Source organism: Synchiropus splendidus, chromosome 5 (genome assembly GCF_027744825.2).
Source record: "Synchiropus splendidus isolate RoL2022-P1 chromosome 5, RoL_Sspl_1.0, whole genome shotgun sequence".
NCBI lineage: Eukaryota > Metazoa > Chordata > Actinopteri > Syngnathiformes > Callionymidae > Synchiropus > Synchiropus splendidus.
The window spans coordinates 5,046,390-5,069,598 of NC_071338.1; the positions used below are offsets into that span (position 1 = coordinate 5,046,390).

The window sequence follows — 23,209 nt, forward strand, 5'->3', positions numbered from 1 at the left end:
ATGAGCCAAGACGAAGCGCTCCGCTCCATTACAGTTGGCCGTCAACCCAGCCTGAACTAATGGACCACCGTCAAGCACACATAAGGAGGAAGGTAATTAATAGATTATCTCTAATGTGAAAACAATTATGTAGCGTTTTCAAGGCCTACTGCTTAAATTTCTTGCTTCACTCTTCATTCTGCTCTGGGCTGTTAAAAGCAATTAGAGGTGAAAATGACGCTTGAGGAAGTGATAAGAGTGTGGCTTCAGCCGGATGATGATGAAGGGAACAATAACATGGTCGGTACGATGACAGCCCATTGAAATCACATTAACTGTGACTATGGAGATGTGATTTAATACCTCTCTTGCTCATTTCCTTGATCATTGTGTCCATCTTACGTATTGCACAGGATGAACATAAAGGATAAAGGAGAAGAGGAAGGAGTTGACATCACTTATCTTGTCCAACCTTCATTAAGATACCAGAAAACCACATGCTAATACCTAATATGACCACGTGGTAGTACGTAACGTTAATGACAAGCTTTTTTTTTTTTTTAATGATTGTATAGCGCTTTCGAGATTACTGTATGCTCTGGAGAGTTAGGACTAAATTATGCTCTCAGTAGATCAACATTTAAGAGATGATATTCTTAATGAATAGGGAGCTGGTAAAACTGCATTGACTCAACAGCATTAGACCCTGTAAGACTTGTTGTTAGGACCTGGACGCAATTCTAGGGAAGGCCACACATGAAGTCACTCCATGACTGGAGCGAGTCCAGGTGTTCTTAGGACACTCATGACCAGCTGCAGCAAGAACCTTGAAAGCATCGCCCAAACACCTGCACCTGCCGAGGGGGTCATGCCCGTGTTCTGCCAGTGGAATTCTGCCTGTACGCATCATGGTTTGCTGTGATGGGTGAGATGAAGACTCACAGATTCAATCCCCCCTCTAGTGCAGAGGCTAAAAAGTACAGCACTGTAGAGACAGGACATATGAGCCCAGACAAACCAAGTTGTTCATACACCAAAAGCATAAAAATGGGCCATTTCGATGCATGATCCCTGAACACAGCCCTGAAGTACCCAGCATCTCAGCATGGCCCCTGCAGCAACCAATGCAGTGTTGACACTCCTGTTAGACGCCAGCTGTGATGGTTGTTTGGTCAAACAAGAGACCAGACAGTTCAGAGATCAGACTTTATTGAGAGACGTGAGTGTGACAGCAGGTAGATGTGCAGAGAAGCAGCCAGTGAGTGTGATGTCAGTGCAGTGATGTCACCTGAATAAAAGTGATCCTGAGCCAGCCCTGTCGCTAGTCACTGAGGGTCATATTGGTGAGACAAATGTGTAGGCAGACTTCAGAGACACAGGTGGTGCTGAATATTTATGACTAGAGCTGTGCATAGTGTTTTAAAGACTTGTGCCGATTTAATGTTCATATACACATACACATCAGAATGGAACTGCTAGTTCAATGCCCTTTTGAGTATTTCTGGACTGGACCTTCAATAAGGCCAGTTGAATATTGTATTTACAATGATAATTGTAGCTCCTATGTACAAATATTGCAGCAATGAAGGTCAGTGGTTCAAGAAAAGATGTTTTAGAAGAAAAAAAATGATAATAGATATACTAAATTACACGACAAACGTAGAAATAGATATACTTGGCATTTGAACAGTCATTGAAAGTTATGTCAGAGGTCATTGATGCACATAGGAAAGGCAGGTACATCATATAAGAAAGATCATCATATATATATATATATATATATATGATGATCTTTCCGATATGATATTTAGTACAGTGAATATGAATAAATACATAATCGTTTTTTAATGAGTATTACATGTACCTTGCATGCTGGGATACGAAGGGCTACGATAAGTGATAGAGACTGGTCACCAGGCCGTTAATTCTAAGAGCCTCCGAATATAAATAACATGAAAAAGAGTGTTTGCAACCCTAATGCATTTGTTTACAGGCACTGACCCATGTTTTATAGTAACAAATTGCATGAGACTGATGACTTCAAGCAAATAAAAGGGCAAGTGACAAAATAGTCTGGTGGACTTTTGCTGAAGGAACATAAGTCCCCAAGATGCACGTGAGATGGTTTTCACAGCAGCGAAGAGTGCAAATGCACCACTACTAACCACTGGAGAGTAGAGTGACCATGAGAATTGCATTTCAGTCACGCACACGCACACACACAAACACACACACACACACACACACACAGTACAAACCTTTACAAACCCCAAGTGTTTACTGTTTCTATTGAGAGAAGCCACATGATCTCAGTCTGAAAGTCCTCTGTTCTCTTTAGCAGCCAAGTGAGGTAGCTAAGGTGAATGCTACATACATTACGTAATTTGAGTCACACAGTCAATCAACAGCAGCCCTACAATGTGTCTCAACCCTTTGGATCTCAGTCCCCCACTCGTTCACACCCCCATCCACTGCTGGTGACGGGCGTCAAGGCGGGCAATGAGCAGGGTGTCAGGTAACCACACCCTCCCACTCTGTCTACTACTACTGAAACTGATGTAGGAAAATACATGTCAGATCTCCAACAGATTCTTCACTGGGACGAGGCCTCGCTTTTTCCCGCTGGTTAGCCGTAGAAACCCCTCAGTCTCTTCGTTCTTTCCCACACAGATCTGCAGGAGAGAGAGAATTTAGATAATTTTTATGTTGACAGTGTATGTTTAGTCTAGACAGCATTCTCACCTGTGCTTCCTTCACAGTCATCTGGCCTTTGTCTCGGTTGCCTGGAAAACCAGCACTGACCTTCCAGACTCGCTCACCAGGACGCACGCGCTGCACAAAGTTGGCAGGAAAGAAGCCCACCTTGTCCTTGCTTTTCCCCTAATGCACATTAGACAAGTGCGAAAAAGAGATATGCACATTCTCAAAAACAACATTTCAAACAATATGTGACCATCGGAAAATGCACTACCTGCATTTGTTCACCCTATTTTAGTAAAATAGCTCAATACGTTAATATAATTCTGAGCAACTTAACTGCCTTGTCAGCTGTGACCTGTTTGAATAAGACAATATGAATTTAATTACCAGTACACAAACTCTTCTGATATACTCCACAGGAAAACTGGATGACTTTCATGTCAACAATTAAATTCAAACAACAACAACAACAACAACAGTGCTGCTAACCTTCCACCAGTCCTCATTGGCATCATCTGTCACTTGGATTCGGTCACCAGGCCTGCAGAAACAAAAGTCTATGAGCTTAAGAACAACACTCTCATGAGCGGATTCATGTTGTTCCTGTGCACTGGTCATGAGACAGCTTTAACTGACTATTATCAGATCATGACCTAGTGGACAGATACACAATTACACTTTAAATGTTGAATCCATGTAAACAATGGCTTCATGCTTTCATCACTTTTGTTTATATTGTGCCACGGCACAAAACGTGACTTGATTTTCATACAACTTCAGAGCACAACCAGCCTTTTCCTTTTCAACATTTTATAAAGTCGTCAGAAGATGTCACTCAAATTTCTCGCTGTGTCTGTGTTGGTTTATTGTCACCAGTAAAACGCATAATAAAATGTAATCCCTTGCAAGCTGAATAAGAGCATGCGGCGCATTGATTTGTGTCTTGTGCATGAGCAGCCATGGCACACTCAACAGATACCCGCATGTATCCAACAAAGTCTTCCTCCTTTCCCTCACTCTTGCTGCAGGTCTGCGTCCTTCCTTGTCTCCCTGAACACCCCCGGCAAATCAGAACCCTGCAGCCCTCGACACTTGCTTCATCAAGGAGGCAGATGGTGTGGGTGTCACCGAAAGGTTGATCAGGAGCACACTCCAGCATCTTCTCCTCATAAATGCAAAAGACAGGATAGTCGAGACACTTACTGCAATGCCAAGTCATTCTTCTCCTGAGGCAGGAACTTGTAAAGAGCCACATATGTGTGTAGGGAGTGGACCTCCATGCGCTTTGGAGTCTGAGAAAAAGTAATATAATATTACATATTATGATTACTTATGATGAGAATTATCATAACATTTAAATCAGCTGAAACAGGAGAAAGTTGGGCACACACCTTCAGGCTGAACCTGTCTTCTGAATCAGTTTTCTCACTTTCAGGAGGAGTGAGCACTAGTGACATGAAGGGAGAGTGAGACATGACGAGATGATCTATGTGCAGTATGTGTGTTCATCAACCCCCACCCCACGGTTCATGCCTCCCTCCACCAAAGCCAGTTTGTTACTATTATTGTTATTATTATTATTGTTGCTGTTTGTGTGAATTTACACACAATTTTTAAAATCTGAAGTTACAAATGCTAATTGAATCACTGCAATAGTAATCTGTCGGTTGTGACAAAAATATGTTGACATCTGGTCAACATTGCTTCTTTAAAACTAAACTGGCTCAACCTGCAGATTCACCAGACGTGGTCGTGGCTCGATTTGCACCTCCTTGGGCAGTCGCCCACATTGCCCACTGGTCCTGATCTTCCTGATCTGGTTGAGGAACATCTCTTGAGATCCTCAGGTTACAGCTTCACCTCCCGCCTCAGTCTTTTTTAATGTAATGGCAAGGCCACTCAGTGTGCTTCGTAGCAACCAAGTCAAACGTATCAAAGCTGAAGGGCCTGGTTAAAAGTGTGTGTTTACCTACAGGAAAACTGCTTAGTCAGGGAAGGTCTTGAGATGGGATCAGTTTTTGGTAGTTGTTTTTTATTAGCCTCCAACCTACGCCATCACGTTGACCAAGCCTGACATGCAACATCATCATAGAGTGACTTTCTTTTTGTTGTGTCTGCACAACTGTGAGTAGTGTAATGGAAAGTGAACATGACGACACGGCGGCAATGACATACTTATTTCATTTATCTTATTTATCTCTAAGTCGGCTCCCACAAATGGCAGTAGTTATTGGCTACCTATTGACTACGTTCGGCAAACACACTGACAACGGTTTTTTAGGAGGCAGCAGGAAACAAGTGAGGCTTTTTGCTAACTATGCTCCCCCATACTTGTAGGTACTTGATCTGCAGTTTCTTCACTTAGTCCCTGCATTGCTCGATTATGTAGACGTGGGCAACTCTTTCCGAAAACAAGTCGTCCTGGATGCTGTGAACTGCCCAGATCTGAAGTAAAGACTGTACTGTAGCTCCTCATCTGACCAACATGAACCTTTCCTCCGTGCCATTGCTGCTGTTGTGGACGAGGTGTGTGACATACACACACTATATACAAACTGGTTACATTTCCCACGTTGTGTGCATGTGTCACCAATTGTGGCATTCATGCAAAATCTCTTGTTTCTGTCAGTCAGGTGGAACATAAAGTACAGTTAAATCACTTGGTTTTACGAAAGACTGAAGAGGGAAGGACGCAGTGTAGCGGTGAATCCATAATGTGACACCACTGACAGTCCAGATCACATCAATGTGACAGGCCAAAGAAACCAACTCTTATTTACGTGTCGAGCTTACCAAAATTTGCGCACAAGTCACAGAAACTAGCATTATGTGCTACTATTTTATCTGCTGCCATTTTCAAAGTCTAAAGAAAAACGTTATATGTTTACAGATCATGACATTCCAATTCTTTGATTCAAGAGAGGGTGTAAACTCATCACTTCTGGTGGTCATCTTTGCTGACTTATTTCAGTTCCTTGCATAATGATGACCAAATTTCTGACCCAACTAGCTACTGAAATGACAGACTTACTTCCCGGAATATTTTCCTCCTCAGCAACGGGCTGGTTTTCAAGAGCATCTTCAGCCTGCAACACAGAAGCAACTCCATAAAAGAAACCAAATTTGCTAGACAGAAGTCAACATGAGCTAGTGGGGTGGTTGCTGAGTTTATACCTCATGACAGGGTGACTCTGAAATACTGCCAAAACTAGTGCGACTCATCTGCGCCAGTGACGTCCCATAGCGTAGCGCCTCATATATGGGGTCCAACGTGCTGTTATCTGCTTCTGTGGCCACATCAAGGAAGGAGGTTAGAGACTTGATTATTCAAGTTGGGGATTGAGTTTCCGTCATTGATATATGAACTGGCATCTATCTGTCACTCTATCATTCACCCTGCAGCGGAGCCTCTCGGACCACATCCAGGGGATCGACGGTGAGGAGAGGAGAACTGAAGTTTCTTTTGAAAGCTCCAGCCTAAGAGACAGTCGGAAAAAAAGAGAATACAGGTTGAGAAATAGACTGCAATGCAGCAAAAGTAATACAATAGAGAAGCGCTCTAATGGACTTTAAAGCGGCATTAGGTAGTTTAAGAATATTTGTTTGTGGCTGTCGTAAAGCTGGTTCCCGCCTCCCATCTCACATTATATGTTTATGAGGAAAGACTGTGGCAAAACAGCGAAAAATGTAATGAGAGATGGCAATATTCACAACACCGTCAAGCTTATACTTGCAAAGGGAACTCTTGAAACAGCTATCATTCAATATCCAGAATCAAACTCTATGATTCAGCCAGTGAGAAGAGTCTGGATCCAGCGAGACTGAAGCAGCTGCAAGACCCAGATCATAAAATTTTGCAAATATTGCACATTTCAAAATTGAAGTGTTTGTTGATATTTTTCCATTCGTGAGAAGTTAATCCGTCACGAAGCTGCAGCCACGGGTCCGACTTCAGTCTATCGGTTTCTTTTGGCATTCTTTGTGAAAAACTTCATCAATCTGACGGCCGAGGGGAAGAAGCTGTTCTTGTGACGGGAGGTTCTGGTCTGGATGGGCCATAGCCTCCTGCCAGAGGGACAAAACAGTCCATGACCAGGGTGAGAAGGGTCAGCTCTGATCCCACCTGCACGTGTCTGGGTCCTGGAGACATACAGGTCATGAAGAGGTGGCAGTCTACAACTGATCACCCTCTCAGCAGAACGCACAATGCGCTGTGGTCTGCTCTTGTCCCTGGAGGTGGCGCTGCTGTACCACACAGAGATAGAAGAGGTGAGGATGGACTGGATGATGGCCTTGTAGAACTACACCAGCAACTCTGTCGAGAGACATAGTTGCTCAAGAAGAACATTCTCTGCTTGGCCTTCCTGATGAGGGACCTAATGGTCAGCTCCCATTTGAGGTCCTCGGTGATGGTGGTTCCCAGGAGGCAGAAGGAGTCCACAATGGGAATGGGTCGAACCAGCCAACATGAGAGGGGACGAAGGAGCTGTGATTCTCCTGAAGTCCATGATAATCTCCACTGTCTTCTAGGCGTTCAGCTCCAGGTTGTTGTGGCTGCACCAGGACACCAGCCGCTCCACCTCCCTCCTGTAAGCCGACTCATCTCCACCTGAGATGAGCCTGATGATGGTGGTGTCATCCGCAACATTGATCAGCTTCATGGACCTGTGGCTGGAGGTGCAGAAGTCGGTGTACAGGGAGAAGAGCCATGGAGAGAGAACACAGCCCTGAGGAGACCCGATGTTGAGGGTCCGAGTGTTGGAGACAGTTGTCAGTTGACAGCAACGGACATCAGTCATTGTGATGATTCTTATGGGATTCTTCCGTGAAAACATGCTGAAAACCTGTCACGTTCATCTCATCAGCTCTCATCTAAGCCGTGGCGGTGCGCCACCATCGTTTACAGCGCTGTAGAATAATAAAGATGAAGGAGCAGTGTTTTTCCTCTGGCTTTATTACATCGTGACTGTCATGTGTTTCAATAAGGAGCAGACAAACAGCGATCGGAGCGTGAGCATCAAAACATCCGTTCACACATTTATTTCCAGTTGACTGTGGACACAGAGTTAGAAACTATTCTTCTTCAATCAGTTCCAGAACAACCGTCAAGGATGATGAAATGTGGCGCTGGTCACATACACACACACACACACACACACACATGCTTGCCATACACAAAGTATATAAATCCTGTTTTAGCACCGCAGTTCATCTGTTTCACTGAGAATATAGACATTTGTTTGACGATTTGCCATACACAACTGAGACAGCAGTGAACACAAAACTGACTTACAAGTCAAGTAGAAACTCCGTCACTTCAGAATCAGACGAATAGCGTTTTGTAGCTCTCAGAGCACGCTTCAGGCGGCTCACCCAGAGAAAGTTACATACTCCAAGGGAGCGTTTAACAAAGAGCTGGAGGGTCTGACTCCGGGACTTTGGACTGTTCAAACTGAAACCTGTCATCTCAGGAAATGAAAATAATCTATTTATGTCCAAATGTTATGCATTGCTGCTTTTAACTGGTTGTGACTGGCAACCTTACACTCCGCAGGGAATGTGTTCTGACCACCTGACCACTATGCCAGAAGGAAACAATCTCTGAAGATGTGAGTGTACAACAACAATACTTTTTGGAATGTGTGTCTGTTTAAGAAAAATGCCCAAGAGAAACAGCAGTGTGACACTTGAATTACGATTAAGCTTATTAAGACGATTATGTAATACCTTTCTGTTTCTCCCTGCATTAGACAGAAGCATCACAAAACACTCTTAGAGCACTACACCACAGACATGTCTCTCTATTTAGCAACAGATGAATGACTCCACTGCGTGACTCAGCAGAATAAAGATATCACATTACAAAGTCGTGGTTCAGACAGATAATAAATAGTGACATGTTTCATGTTCCCTAAATAGAGATGCTTTCTAAAGATAGCTCCTCAATTACATTCTGTCTCCTGTACTGTTCTGAGCTTGGCTAAAATTAACTACATGAATGACTCATTGCAGATCAACACTTAGGAAGTGCAAATCAAGCTAGCACTCAACTTCCAACATCTGAATGTAAAGACGATTATTCTTTTAGTGAAACGTCTGAATTCGTGACATTAAGTCCCATTAGGAGTTTTCATGTTTGCAGTGGCGGGTCATGCATGACAGCACCTGCCTCCCTGCAATCTGAGTGGCCACCCTGCACCAAAACTGACACTGACAGAACACTTGCATAGTTTTATTTATAGTATTACACTTGTTTTTTTTTTACATTGTAAGAATTTAATAGGGGTTTAAAGCAGATTACTTAACAGAACTATGTTCACTGTACAAATCTTTCTTCCCCGTCATTTTTGTTACACTTGGGTGGCCCCCTGAAATAATTGTTGTTGGCCCCTGTGCGCCCCTTTAAAAAATTCTCTGGATCCACTCCTGCTCTACAAGTATACAAGGGGATGTCAGGTGTAGGTTTTTTCTGAACTTTAGAAGAAAAAAAGTAGACGCAAACCTTCATTCCTACAATGAATCCTTAATTTAAGACCAGAAAGTAAGATCAGAAAGAACTGAACCTGAATTATCCAGGTGAAGGCACAGAGTCCTAATCGCTGGACCTGCAGCCACATGAGCAGGGCAGTACAGGATGCTGTGATTGTGTTTTAATGCTTTCATTCACTTCCTCAAGCACATGCTTTATTTAATGTCAGCTACCATCCATGTCAAATTATTTTGAGAATTAAGCAGCGATAATTATTGTTGTCTTCTGCGAGACATCCATTTTGCTTATCTCGAGTGAAGTCATAATTATTTCCAGAATTCCCAACAGTCAGTCATGAGTGCATGTTTCGACAGCCTATTTCTGCCATGAAACAAAGCACAATTATTACACAATTATATCTGTATTCAGACAAAAAAGTGGGAAATAAAACACACTGCCAGATGACTGTATGTGGAGAGCAACACTAGGGAGAGAGAGAGAAAAAAACTTCCTACAGAGACCTACGGTACCAACTGCTATGAGATGGCTATGATGACTGATGGTTTCTTAGTCCACTTTCTAGGGCAAGTCTTGTCTCCCTTCTTAGAGAGCTTGAGTTTTGTACATGGGACACGTACTGTTGTGTTCACTAGTGGCCCAATATCATTGTAAAAGATGCTGAAATCAGTTTGTTTGTTGCTCTTTGAAGACAATGGCAAAAAAGTTCTTACCTTGCCATTGCAGGGCTGTTGTGAAAGTTCAGAGGAGCACCAGAGATGGGCAGCGAGCTTACAGGCTTTACAGCGGAGCCCTTGCTTAGAGTTCCCTGTAAAAACACAAATGCAGACTGGAACTTCAGTGCGATCACGGAAACATCAATTCAACATCAGTTGAATTACTGATTCTACTCTTTTCCTTAATTTAAAGGATACATGATAATTATTCTTTATTTTAATTCATGGTCGTCTATTGGCTTCTTCCCTCCAGGCAACTTCAGCCACAAAGACAAGTGAACACAACTATTGCACTACCATGACCTGCAGTTGTCTGTGCAACACCATTGTCCATCTACAGATTTGGGCTCATTGCTCTGCATGATCGCCTTTATTTCATGCTGTGACCTATGACTTCTTCGACTTTGCTGATTCCCTCATATGTTTCAATGTTGACGTCTTCCTCTCCATGATGCAGTCCCACATGATAGTGGGGTTTTTGATGGGCAGGGCTTACACACATTTCCGAATATAAATATTTATAGACGGTTTTGTGCCAACAGATAACCACCACTGTGTTCAATATGGGTCCAATATCATTTCAAAAAGAAGCTCAAATCTGTGAAATAGTTGTTCTCTATACATAACATTTGGAAATCCAATGATGATACGATTTAATCACTGTCATGTAACCTGGAAACCCATTTGTTTATGGCTTTAATTCATCAGCATGATTGGATTTTACCCATTAATGGGTCAGAATCTTCAGCCAACCTGCTATTCTCAACACAGTCCGCTAAATAACCCAGAATTTACTTGGTCCCATTTGGACCCAGCACTGGGTAACAATTGCACGCAATTTCAGTCAGCAGTTTGTGAAAAATGTTGAGCCTGTCATTGCATCAACCCTACAAAGCACATTTTTGACACAAGAGATCACAGGACTATGTGGCAGCTGCGATCTTACCAGTGAAAAAAGAGAAAGGGAGGTTGGTGAGAGTGTATATACGCAGTACCTTGGATGGTATGTTTGCATCTTTGGCAGCAGGTTGCCCTCCGGAAGACGTGCTCCTGAAAAAAGTGACTTTTGACTGGAACTTGTTTAGCCTTCAGCTGACCTTTGGAGTTAAACGACAAGGATGGACTAATGGAAGGCGAATATGAGGACTCAGACAACGATGGGTTGGGGCTCATGGACGGAGAGAGGGAGGCAGAACGCTCATGACTTAGAGGGGTCCCGGAGAATGGTGGAGGAGAAGGCGGCGGTGGAGGTGTAGTTATGATGGCAGAGGGGGGACGACAGTCACCGTTGCTCCGCTGGAAAAAGTTGTCCATACTCTTACTGCGCATGACTGACTTGAAGGACAGAGAGCGCTTCAAACGCTGCAGCTGAAAGACAAAGTGAAGAATCACGTGAGCTGACCTGTGAACTAATATGACTAACAAGAACATGTGGCCACAATCACAAATAAAACGTTTGTCTAACCTACACATACTTAAACAAAAACTGTTCTATTTGCAGCAAATGAGTAAGTATCGGGCAGTGCGGTAGTTGTCAGTCACGCGAAGATGGCTAGATCGAGAGGTACTTGATGCATTTTAAGAGAAACCAGTAATCGAGGATGAGACTGCTCAGTATGCATTTGAGGTAAAGTTTTATTATATGAGTGGGCCTGTCTAGCAGCTGCTTCAAAAGCTAATACTCTTAAACTACATAATGCTGATTTAAAGCATGATCACTTTTCTACAGCACGGACAGATGGTCAGTACTACAACAATGGTATCGAATCGGTATCAGACAATACTCAAAGCCCAGATACCGGTGTCGTATCGGGACCATAAAAGTCGGATCGGTGCAATGTGTTCTTGAGTTGAGACATCCTCAACTGTGGATGGCACTGGTCCTCTGTTGGAAAGGATTTTTTCTTCTCTATGGATGTCATCTCATCTTTTTTGTGTAAATTGGCACATGAAGTAAAACTCACAAAGGCGTGGGACAAACTCAACCAATACGGCAGCTGCAAGCAAAGAGCACAAATGCCTGCACAGACTAGGAGAAAGACCATGACATACATTCATTCTATTTCCCCGTAGCAAAAACAGCTATGTGCCGTCATGCCGTCATGTTTCTGCTGTGGTGTCTGACTGTGAAAAACAATAGGACCAGGTCCTGAATCTTCATTATACTACAATCCTCTCATGATTATGGAAGGATAAGATAAGGACCTAACACCCAGGATGTGGCTCACCATAACTCAGAGTACATGGCCATCTTGGAATAGCAAGCCAAATTCCATGTGCACTGTTAGTAACTACTCTAAGGAGGAAATCTAAAAATAACTCATCACAAAAAGGACATTTAAGGTTATTGTCTGAGCAGTGTCCCTAGCTGATTCTTAATATAATTAGAACTGTGGCCAGCCTGCTCCCCACTGGGCAACCAGGTGCCTGCTGTCACTGTGATATTGACCATCTTTTTATGTTTCCCCTGTACTTCTGTATTATTTTTATAATACCGTTTGCGAGCATAGAATTTTTTACTTAACAATAATAATTTATTAATATATCACATTATTTATGTAGCATCTTTCAGAATGCTGTTCACAAAGTGCTTTAGAATATGTACTGTTATAAACTTGCATGGAGACGATGATGCCACATGCTACTTTGGTCAGTTTTCAGCCACATGTGAGTTAGACCATCACATGCTTGTTTATGTTTGCCGGGTATTTGAGTATTCACACCTCCAATGCTCTTTGATTTGTTCACTTGGGTATTACCTGTTCTCGAGTGACTGTTGCCTGCTGTGGGTTTCTCTTCATGTTTCATTTCCCACGTGTTCCTGGTCCTACTGTTTGTCACAGTTTTCAGATTCCATGACTCATTTCGTTTGTTCTACTCAGGGGTTCTTGACTATCTCTGCATACTTTCACTGTGCCTCACTGTGACAAACAGTAGGACCAGGAACACGAAACATGAAGAGAAACCCACGGCAGGCAACAGTCACTCGAGAACAGGTAATACCCAAGTGAACAAATCAAAGAGCATTGGAGGTGTGAATACTCAAATACCCGGCAAACATAAACAAGCATGTGATGGTCCAACTCACATGTGGCTGAAAACTGACCAAAGTAGCATGTGGCATCATCGTCTCCATGCAAGTTTATAACAGTACATATTCTAAAGCACTTTGTGAACAGCATTCTGGAAGATGCTACATAAATAATGTGATATATTAATAAATTATTATTGTTAAGTAAAAAATTCTATGCTCGCAAATGGTATTATAAAAATAATACAGAAGTACAGGGGAAACATAAAAAGATGGTCAATATCACAGTGACAGCAGGCTCATCTGAGTTTTCATGAACTGTCTGAGTGAGGCGATTTACTACTGTTAAATACCAAGCAGTTTAGCTGACTTCTCATTCACTGTATGTAAGTAAATTATAGGCACGCATGACGGAAACATCCACCATAAGGTAAAACAAAAAGGTCAGTGTGTCATTTGACAGTATGACGTGTTTTTCCTATTAACACTCGCCAGTATGACATCGTCAAATATTCGTGGTCACAACAAAATGAGCACAATTACTCATTATATTCAGCTGAACAGAAACGTGATCCTGCCGTCTAAGGAGTTCAAATGGAGTCTAGTCACATGTCTGACTCACAGGCGTGTGCGTCTCACACAGCATGATGCGCATGGGGAGACGTGCGTGAGCTGCAGATGGGAAGGGTGAGGGAGGTGGTAGGGTCGGGCAGATCCAGTACCTGGTGTCTATCGTCATTGCAGTGCTGTGAAAAGTTTATGTTGCGGCACCTTATGATTCACAAATTAAGAGCTGGTTCTGCTCCTGGTTTGGTGGTGCTCTCAGTTCTCCCCATTGTCTGTTCATTGATTTGTTCACATTCCCATTTCCCTTCTCCCTCTGTGTTCCACATAACCATATGCACTTGGATTTCTCTTTCTACGGTTACTCACGGGTCCATGATGATATTGAGAACGGAATACTCTGAAGTCAGTTAGCATTTGAACAAAAGTGGAAACCCTGTTCACAAATTGGAAATATATTATGGTAACAAGGGGTCAAGTCACTGCAACTTCTGCACTATACGATAGTTTAGGTTGTAAACAGATTTATGTACATGTGAGAGTATAGAAGGTCAGGCACATATGCTGGTTGAATGGGATGAAACATCATTCTGAAGTGCCCTTAAACTGTCCTTGCTCTTTCAGACAGGCTTAAGATCTCTCATCCTCATTGTGATTTTCCATTTTATGGCTGATAAACTATCCTGTGCAGTTTGGCACAACCATTAGTCCTTAACATTTGCTTTTAATCTGTTTCATTAAGCCCCTACCTCTGGGGTTTGGAGTGGTTAGGGTCATTGGCAAATACATTAAATCTGGCCCTCGGGTAGAGACCATCATGTCCTTCACCGTAACAGTGAGAGAATTGGGACAGACCAGATGTTGCAGATGATATTAACATATACTGTACAAGTGACATTGACCTATAAATGTAAATGAATCAACTACTGTACATATGGTTCTTGATGGATCCACTGACACAGCATCTTCTTCAGGCACTATGTCTGAAGCTTGGCCAGTCACCGGATCAGTCAATCTGCACTCCTACACACAAGATCAAATCAATATCATTGAATAGGTCCCTCTATTTCTTAAGCTCCAAATTCACAGATGCCAATTAGCTTGAGTGATGAAAAGATTTTTTGGTGTTGAACTCCTTTGCGTTTGCCATGAAAGGGAGCTGAGCCAGTGCTTCCCTTAATGGGTTCCGTTAGGCCTGGGCAAGTGGCCCAGTTACTAATTGATGTTTCTTTGCCTGATGTTCAACTCCTCAGCTGGGATCATCCTCTGGGTGCCAGGCGTTTCTCCAGTTCTTAGAGAGAACTACTGCCTAAACTCAAACACAGAGCAACGCTGGTACGATTAAGAGCGTAAATTGAGCTCAGAACAACAAAGGCTCTGTTTGTAGCTCTCCATCTAAGTGGAGAAAATAACTTATCTGCAAAGAACAGACCATTTAACTTGCACTCACAGCTGAAGAAAGGTTACATTTCCTTAACATATGAATCAAATGTGCCGATCCTGTGTTGATGCACATGGTTGTCAGTCGAAAAAACACATTGAACATATGATCCGGTCCTCGAAGACCTGGGGTGTTGCAGGTTTCTGTTCCAAAAAGTGAAGCACACAAAGTTTGACCAATACGATGTCGGATGTCAGATGCTGAAATAAGCAGCACCAGACAGACGATCAAGTGATTACTTGGGCTGGAACAAAAACCTGCACCACCTACTTCCTCAATTTCATGCCCCTATCAACTGTGAACTCACCTGTGTCCCAAGACCTCCACTAAGCCAGCATGAAGAGAAACAGCTCTTCATGCCACTTCTACACTGCTTTTTGTGCCTGAATACCAACCTGATTCTGAACCCAGCTGGACAGCAACTCTGTGATTCTACTACTACTGAACTACTGCCTTCTGCCTTCCCCTCTGCAAGTTTGGCACCTCGCCACTCACAAGCTTAAGCTTCTCTGCACAACTATCCAACTACATTTATTATCAAGTGACTCTTTGTTTTGGGTCAACAACATATTTGACACAGGGTGCTAAATATATCAGCAATGTACTGTGACATAAATCCAACTAAGACCTCAGTAAAATGTAGAATTACTGCTTTCATCCTGTGCACAGAAAACTTTTTGATGAAACATAGTTTCAATATACAGTACTATCATATATTCCACTGTGATGCAATTGAGTGCAATGCTTGGTTCAAACACCAGTACCAGAGGACCATTTGCCAGGGGACCCAACTCAGTATACAAACACAACAACGTTTTTGAGGAAGAAGAGCAGGTTCACGCTAAAGGAGGACTGCAGCCCTGTTTATGCGAATCACATTGCTCTGGAAGCAATGCTTGTCACAGGATGAAGAGTCTGGCGGTGAAGGACTAAAGACGGACATCATTCGGCTCCAAAACAAGGTATGGTAATGTATCCACGTATACTTTGATTTGTAATACACATGGGTAAAAAAAATTGTGCAACTAATGAAAATAAAAGATCCTTCATTTAGATCATTTGTTGAGCTTGTAGCTAACACACCCAATTGTTTTCCATATCTGAGGTGCTCACTTTGATCACAGGCTACAACATTTTCGGCAGAGGTGCGCACTGCAAGATGGGGAGAAAGCTGCGCTGCAACACTTGCTGCGGTCTCATCACATTGCTGATGAGTGCATTACGGAGTACGTTTATCACATGAAGTTACACAGCTACACACGCGTGAGACATGGCAAGTGTGGTGTGTGAGAAACCTCAATTGCTCGAGTGTCACGCCAGATCTTAGAGTTGGCATGCTATTTACAGAAACAGATTTCAGAAAATTTGTTTATTTAAAAATGTATGTAGTTTTTAGCCAACTTTTAAACAATGAAGCAAATGTCTACAAGTGTCATTCAAGTCAGACGACAAGTTAGCGCGACAGTGCAGACAGTCTGACAAGGAGAATCTGAAGTGCAGTGAATGAGTCACTGCGACTCCCATGACCACTTGAACCTGACAGAACAGCACAATTGACAGCCAGTGCTTTCTGCTGAACCTTTGTAGAATTTCCGTGGCTGAGTGAAACCATTTGTAGGGAGAATTTTGCTGACAGGCCACACGGCGGCCTAGTTGTTAACACTCTCGGAGTGCAGCAAGAAGGTTGTGGGTTCTCCCCATGTATGTGTGGGTTTTCTGCTAACTAAGTTAATTGGACACTCTAAAATTGATGGACTGGCGACCTGTCCAGGGTGTGTTCCTGCCTCTCGCCCAATGACTGCTGGGATAGGCTCCAGCACTCCCCGCAGCCCTGAACAGGACTAAGCCGTGGTTAACTGAAGAAGTATGTATGTATGTGCTTTGCTCCCAACATTGTGAAGAACACAAGAAACGCAAAGAAAGACTGGTGTGTGTGGCAGCCAGATTCTTCTGTATAGTGAGGAGACACAGTATACATCTAGGCCACCGTTTGGGTCCATGTGAAAGTGTTTTCTAAAGCCTGCTATAAATAGGCTGCTGTGAAGAATGCCTGGATAAATTAATGATTGAGTAGCAGGAAGTGAGTGTTAGTGGTTCAAGTCATTGAGTCACTCGGAGGCTGCTTCTGGGCATTCTCACATCAGTGTTCCACTGAAGAACAGAGCCACAAATTGACAATCCTCAACAAACCTTACACACAACAACAGGGCGGTCGCGGTGTGGGGGATCCTCAGCTAGGATCCTAGGATTTTTGGGGGTACGGATCTTTAAATTTCTGTTTTTGACATCGACCAGCATTATTTGCGTAACTCACAGTATGTGTCCATGAATTAAAATGAACTCTTTATTTTGGTCGAGATGCTTCCAACCTCCTTCTGTTCTTAATGTTTTCTGTTCACTTTCTTGTTGTTAGAGTTGCTTGTTCATTAGTCTTGTATGATACTCGCACATTTGCTCACAGCAGTCAGCTGTCTATGATGTTTTCTATCATCGATCAGAGCTGCACTGCGGGACGTTATTCTTGCGGCTATGAGATGGAAAACAATGAGCTTGTTTCAGTACATGCTACTAGAACCCCATAAATATGGTGTAATTACTTTATTAGTTCAGAATCCACTTCACGAAGAAAAGATGTTTTGCATGCAGTTCTACAATCACACTTTTCTGTCTCACATTCACGTCGATTGCTCTACGTGTCACAAAACGAATCATTTTCAGCAAAGCATTCGCACATTTGTTGTATTGCTCTATAAAAGAATGATTAAGTGTTTGTACACTTTATGAGCACACACAGTATGTCACACTTCTATATGGTCTCCTGGTGTATAGGGTCTTGCAGATGTTGCTGTAGGTTTATCATTCAATGATCATTTGCGAACAGATATCCAGTAAAAACATCAGCTGTTTAAGTAGCTAAGGTTTCAGTTAAATTATTTGGTGACATGAGTCTTTTCTTTGATATTTGTGTTACTACGTGTGTTGTTGTCGTCTTGAGCTGTGGAAAGGGAATGACTTATTTTGTCTGTTTTTAAGTCTGTAAACTGAAACAACATAACTATCATGCATTTCAGTTTATCTCTAACATTTAACAAAGCTGTGTTAATGGCAAGACGGTATCATTAAGACATTTCTCTAGCAAATGATCACAAACACATTTAACTGCATTCAAACACATTCAACTAACATGATATACAAGACCTAAAAGTGAACAGTCGCTGCTCTATGCGACACTATCTGCTGGAACTGTTGTGTTTGGAGGGGAAATTACCACATCCAGCCACATAAAGGCTTAACAGCACAAGAAGCTTGCACAATGAGAGGTGAGTGCCGTAGCCACTCGCTCTGTTGGTCAGACAAGGATGAAAAAAAATGAAGAAAAATAAAATGAAGAAATGGCTTGTTTTTCAACAGGGCCAAGGAAATATGCATTCCGAAACCTTGATTGCAGCCCTCACATCCAGAAGAGACGATCTGGTTCCAAAAAGAAAACAAAGGATAAAAAAGAAAACATGGAAAAAAAGTCAAACTTGGAACTCTGCTGGGTCAGCAAGGACAGAATTTCACAGACTTCATCGTTTATTCATAGGCTGAGGCCGAAATAGAATCATGCAGGGTGACATTGTGAAAAATGAAAAGGTTAAGCTATTTTTGACATTTACAGTATCATTTACAATCTCCTTTACACACACACAGACCGTTGTTTCGCTACTTTTCTGGGGACCTCTCATTGCCACAGCGAACCTTATGAAGTACGACCTCTGTGTGCATCCAGAGTCTGGCTGTAGTGTTCTTCACAGTGGGAGAAAGTGTGACACTTCAGTTTGGTGCCTGAAAACAGACAGAAAATTGGTGGTCCATGCAAAGAGCAAAGACACGTGATGTTCTGTGGTAGTGAGGTCTGTGCTGCTCTGCTCTTGATCATGAAGATATGTGTCGCTGTCATAGATAGCAGCTCACAGTACCGGTGGAACTGGGCATGTTCGATCTGCAGTTAGAAAGGTTCAGCCGTGAACATGATCCATGTGAATAATTGTATAAAGATGAATCTTGTTTCTTTTGACTCATGAAAGTGTTGAGTCTCGTTTGCCCCTCAATGTAGAATAAAGACTAGTCGCGTTCCTGAAAAACAGTTTTGCCTCTGAGCAGCAGAAGTTACTGACAAGTGACCACCAGGAGAAAGAACAAGAAGTTGTGTGAGAGACAGATGAAGTGTTGAATCAACCTTACATTTGTTCTCTTTCTCCTCTAACTGTTCAGTCTGTTTCTGTCATTTCCCTGGCTGGAGCTACAGGTTAGGCTTAAAAAAAATCCTCCAATTCATAGCTTGATGATGTTTAACGGAACAGCTTTTGTTCATGATGGCACAAATAACTTTATATTGGCACATTATATTGTATAGATTGTGGAAACTTCAACAGGGAAAATGAGGAGTGGGAAACTGCAGGACAAAACCTACTTTTATCAAGCAATGGACCGTCCAGAACTGTGTATTTTTCAGATAAAAGAAACTGAACTGGCCAAGCAAATCTGGGTAACAGTGAAACACACACGCGCACACACTGGGATATCCTTCATGACCGTGACTGTACTGATGAGAGTGAATTCATGGTATTTTTGTGGTGTTATCTTGCCTGGAGGTGGAAGAGGTGGGAAAGCAATCCATTGGACTGTCAAATGGCTCTATTAGGAGCACTTCAGAAAGCCCATAGGCCCACTTAACACTGTAATAAATGCTGAGAGAGCCAAGGGACGAGGGAGAGAGCGTCGCAGTGAGGTCTGAAGGAAGCTTGAGGATGAGATGAGAGAGATGATGCGCAGCACTGTGAATACTGAGGGACAGATTGAAATGGAAGATTTTCTGACTGCTTGTATTGAATATTGAATCCATTGTTAGCAGGAGCCGCACTGTAGCACATGCACAGCTCCAAAGCTGACGCAGCTCAAACGCCTGCTGGGTGTTGTCTATATGGCCATTTGTGTAAATTATGACCCAAGCCCAGAGCAAGACTGGATTGGCTCGTAAATTCATGCGGCACTCGCTGGACCCCCATCCACTGAGCTGTGTGGAGTCAAGCAGAAACAAGGAAGGCCACCTTGCTGAATTTGGGGTTAATTATTCACCGAGGTACTTTAATATTCATTTACCGATTGATTCATTTATTGAACCAAATAGAGAAGAGAAGATGAACGTATGTAAAATGAGTTTAGATGTGGACAGTTGCAAGCCAACAAGGCACATAATGATGAAGCAACAAAGCAACACCGGGAGACATTTGAGAAACCTGAATTGATTTAGTCCCTGGAATTTGCCGCAACTTAATATACCGCCAAACAACGTTCTGGCTTCGAGAGAACAAACAAGTGTTGTGATGAAGCAAGCTGCTCCTCAGTCAGTTTCTTTCCAACCCACGGCTATGAATTACCCTACTAAAACAAACGACAAACTTGAGAGGCCATTCAGAGGTGTGTGCGTGAAGGCATGAGACAAATCAGGATCAGAGGAGCTATACTCTCTGTCTCGGCTTTACTCAGACAACAATAGCTTGGAAGAAGCTGCCATGGAGCGAAAGACTGATAAACATAAGTCGATGTACCATGAGAATATTTGCTCTGCTCAGCTCATATTCATGCAATGCAGCATCGCCAAGAAAGGTTCAGTGAAGAAAACAACCAAGCATGTAAAACCACGAAACAGGAAGACGACCTTCTGCTGCTGCCTCGTGACCTGTGACACAATGACAGCAAGAGGGAGTCAAGGAGGTTAATAATTTGTTTCAAATACTGAGACTTGCAGCAACGACCACCTGCATGTTGCTGTGCATTGTTTTGGTCAACTTCTATATTCGAGTTCAAATACATACACGCAATTTCATGTAAACTCTAATTTAACCGAGGTCGGATTAGTTTCAGGAGTTAAAGAAGCTTATTGTCGTTATGTAACACCTGCAACCATCGCAGACTCAACATCGAGGAAGGAAAGAAACGGGAAAACGCAACGGTCGTAATAGCTTTTTTTATCCGGGGACTATAACACGAGTACGTGCGCATGAAAAGACGCAGAAGTAGTGCTGTGCTCAGAGCGGATGTCCCGCGAACGGACAGGCAGGTGCGCGCTTACCTTTGACTCGGGCTGGCTGCTGGCCGGCGGTCGATGAACCATCCGGCTCTGAGGTTCATTCTCCCTCTCACTTATTTCCGTCATGGCCAAGAGAACCTTTGGACCGTGAGGTGGAAAGAGTAAAAACCCCGCACGTCCTCACCGAAAGTCGAAACTCGGCTATGGAACACACATCTCTCCTCCGTCTCGGCGCTCACGTGTCAAGCCATTGGCTCAATTGGACTTGCTACACATTCCTTCGGGGATGGTCGCTGGAAGGAATTTGACGAGGTCTGATCGCCGACCAGGACCCCGCAGTCCCCGGACACAACAACTTTGATTTAACCGAGACTGAGTCCACAGTGGCCTCTGACTGGTCCGCGTGGCCCAGAGACGCCCACTAGAGAGGATAAGCGTTACGTGGTTGGTTAAGAGGCGGTCTTCTCTGTGGACACTGTCCTATCCACATTTTGGCAAATGAGAGAGAAGTTTTACTTTTTTTTTTTTACATTGATGTGAAAATGAAAGAAAGTAAAAGCAAACATCTATTCTGGGTTACACACCACACAAATCTAACAGTCCAAACTCCCAATATAGTGCCCACGTGATACACTTAGTTAAAAAGCATGGACGCCTGAGACATGCTTGTTTCATGAACAAAATAGTTCTGACTGTCCAATTAATGCCAGGGCTGATTTAAACACACACATTAAAGAATAATAAATAACATCCTAGTCACATTCAAATAATTTACTGAGCAAAGAAGCATCAAATGAGACGCATTTCTGAATCTGTGAAGGAGGATCTTCCTCTACACCAGCTATTCCTCCTCAAGCTGCCTGCCTGCTTTGGCTTATGGAGACATGTTTGGAGAGTTGGCTGAGTATGATGCAACTAATTACTTTTTTTTTCAGTTGGAATTGACAAATCACTAATTACTGTGGATCGAAATGACATTTCGGACATTCCTCCTGAAGAGCGTAACCGTGGCACCGCTGACTGAAATATTAACATCTGTCTGAGGCAAAAGCCTTGAAAGAACCAAACTCGGGAGAGTGCTGAGGTGTGCACAACTGCTCGTGATAAAAACGCACACGAACCCGTACAGCAAGGGGCCACTCTGATGTTTACAAGATAGCATGCTGGGGTGCACATTTACTCAGGGCTGCATGCATTCAACATGATGACCCCATCGCTCTGTCCGAGGTTCTGAATACCTGGGCTGTGAAACAAGAGGCTCTACACTGCTTTCCAGGTGTCTGATCTATTTTCCTGTTTCTAATGATTGCAGCGGGGTGTTGGACATCCAAATCATTTTGTTCAGACAGAGGCAAAGCCAGACTTGTTCAATACACAAAACATTGCTCCAGTGAGATTCAAAGTAATTTGGAAGCCACAGAAACGACAAGTTAGGGTTTCATTTAATCGTCTGTTCTCTTCTCTACGGAATTTTTTGCAGTCTTTTATGATGACCAGTTTTGATTACGATATTTCAATTTTACATGTGGTGTGTTCAGTGTATTTTAATTAACAAAACACCAATGTGTTGTTTAGCTCCTAGTGTAAAAAACATTCTAATTAGTGCATGCAAGTGGGTGCTTTCATAAATCATCACTAAATATGAATTGTTTTGAAACTGCAGGTGAATTCCATCATATCTGCAATACTTTGCTGATAGCAATTTGATGAGATTAATATTTCTTCCCTTGTTCCCTTCCATCCATACATTTGCATTTTGATTTGCTTGATGGAGGTCCTCTGAAGCTTTTTTTTTTCTGTGAGAGACTCCACAGATGAACATTAAAAAAAATTCTGCTCGTAATAATCTTAATGCAGCACACCACTGACCCGGCACCTCATGAGAAACTCGTCCTCTGATCCGAGTATGATACGTGATGAAACAAAGTGGAAACGTCAACACAAGCAGACAGCTGAAACAATTCATGTCACACCCCAGACATGAGGATACTCTCAGTCTTATAAGAGTTAAGTTAATGGGATGTTTACCATCCTTGGGCAGGAAGAAAATCAGGTTATTTTTGTAGCCTGTAAGTGAGTTTTTGCCTTGTCACAAGTTGCAACTATGGATACAGTAATGGGAAGCATATAGACATCTATGTGCACTTGCATAAACCAGGAAAACACAATATCAAAAGGAAAGTTTTAAAAGGCCACGTGGGAAATTATTTTTTAA

General features: G+C 42.8%; 1 protein-coding gene across 2 annotated transcripts; it reads right to left on the reverse strand.

Moving 5' to 3' along the window:
• Nucleotides 1-1,186: 1,186 nt before the first annotated feature.
• LOC128759626 (SH3 and cysteine-rich domain-containing protein 2-like) lies at nt 1,187-21,382 on the reverse strand. 2 transcript variants are annotated; one of them, XM_053866731.1, is made up of 12 exons: nt 21,209-21,382; nt 21,037-21,132; nt 10,878-11,250; nt 9,880-9,974; nt 6,075-6,156; nt 5,854-5,966; nt 5,711-5,765; nt 4,071-4,126; nt 3,883-3,971; nt 3,169-3,220; nt 2,722-2,859; nt 1,187-2,651 (listed from the first exon to the last, which is right to left on the reverse strand). In XM_053866731.1, the coding sequence occupies exons 2-12, from the start codon at nt 21,118-21,120 to the stop codon at nt 2,553-2,555; spliced, it is 1,236 nt and encodes a 411-aa protein (XP_053722706.1). In that variant the 5' UTR covers nt 21,121-21,132; nt 21,209-21,382; the 3' UTR covers nt 1,187-2,552. The 2 variants fall into 2 exon arrangements, with proteins under 2 accessions (XP_053722706.1, XP_053722707.1); XM_053866732.1 differs by lacking the exon at nt 21,037-21,132 and having other exon boundaries at nt 21,179-21,382.
• Nucleotides 21,383-23,209: the final 1,827 nt, after the last annotated feature.

Coding starts and splice junctions, on each gene's coding strand:
- LOC128759626 (XM_053866731.1), bottom strand. CDS start 21,120: ATGACGGAAATAAGTGAGAGGGAGAATGAACCTCAGAGCCGGATGGTT. Junction 5,967..6,074: donor CCGAGAGGCTCCGCTGCAGG/GTGAATGATAGA, acceptor ATGTGGCCACAG/AAGCAGATAACAGCACGTTG. Junction 2,652..2,721: donor TGACTGTGAAGGAAGCACAG/GTGAGAATGCTG, acceptor TCTCTCCTGCAG/ATCTGTGTGGGAAAGAACGA.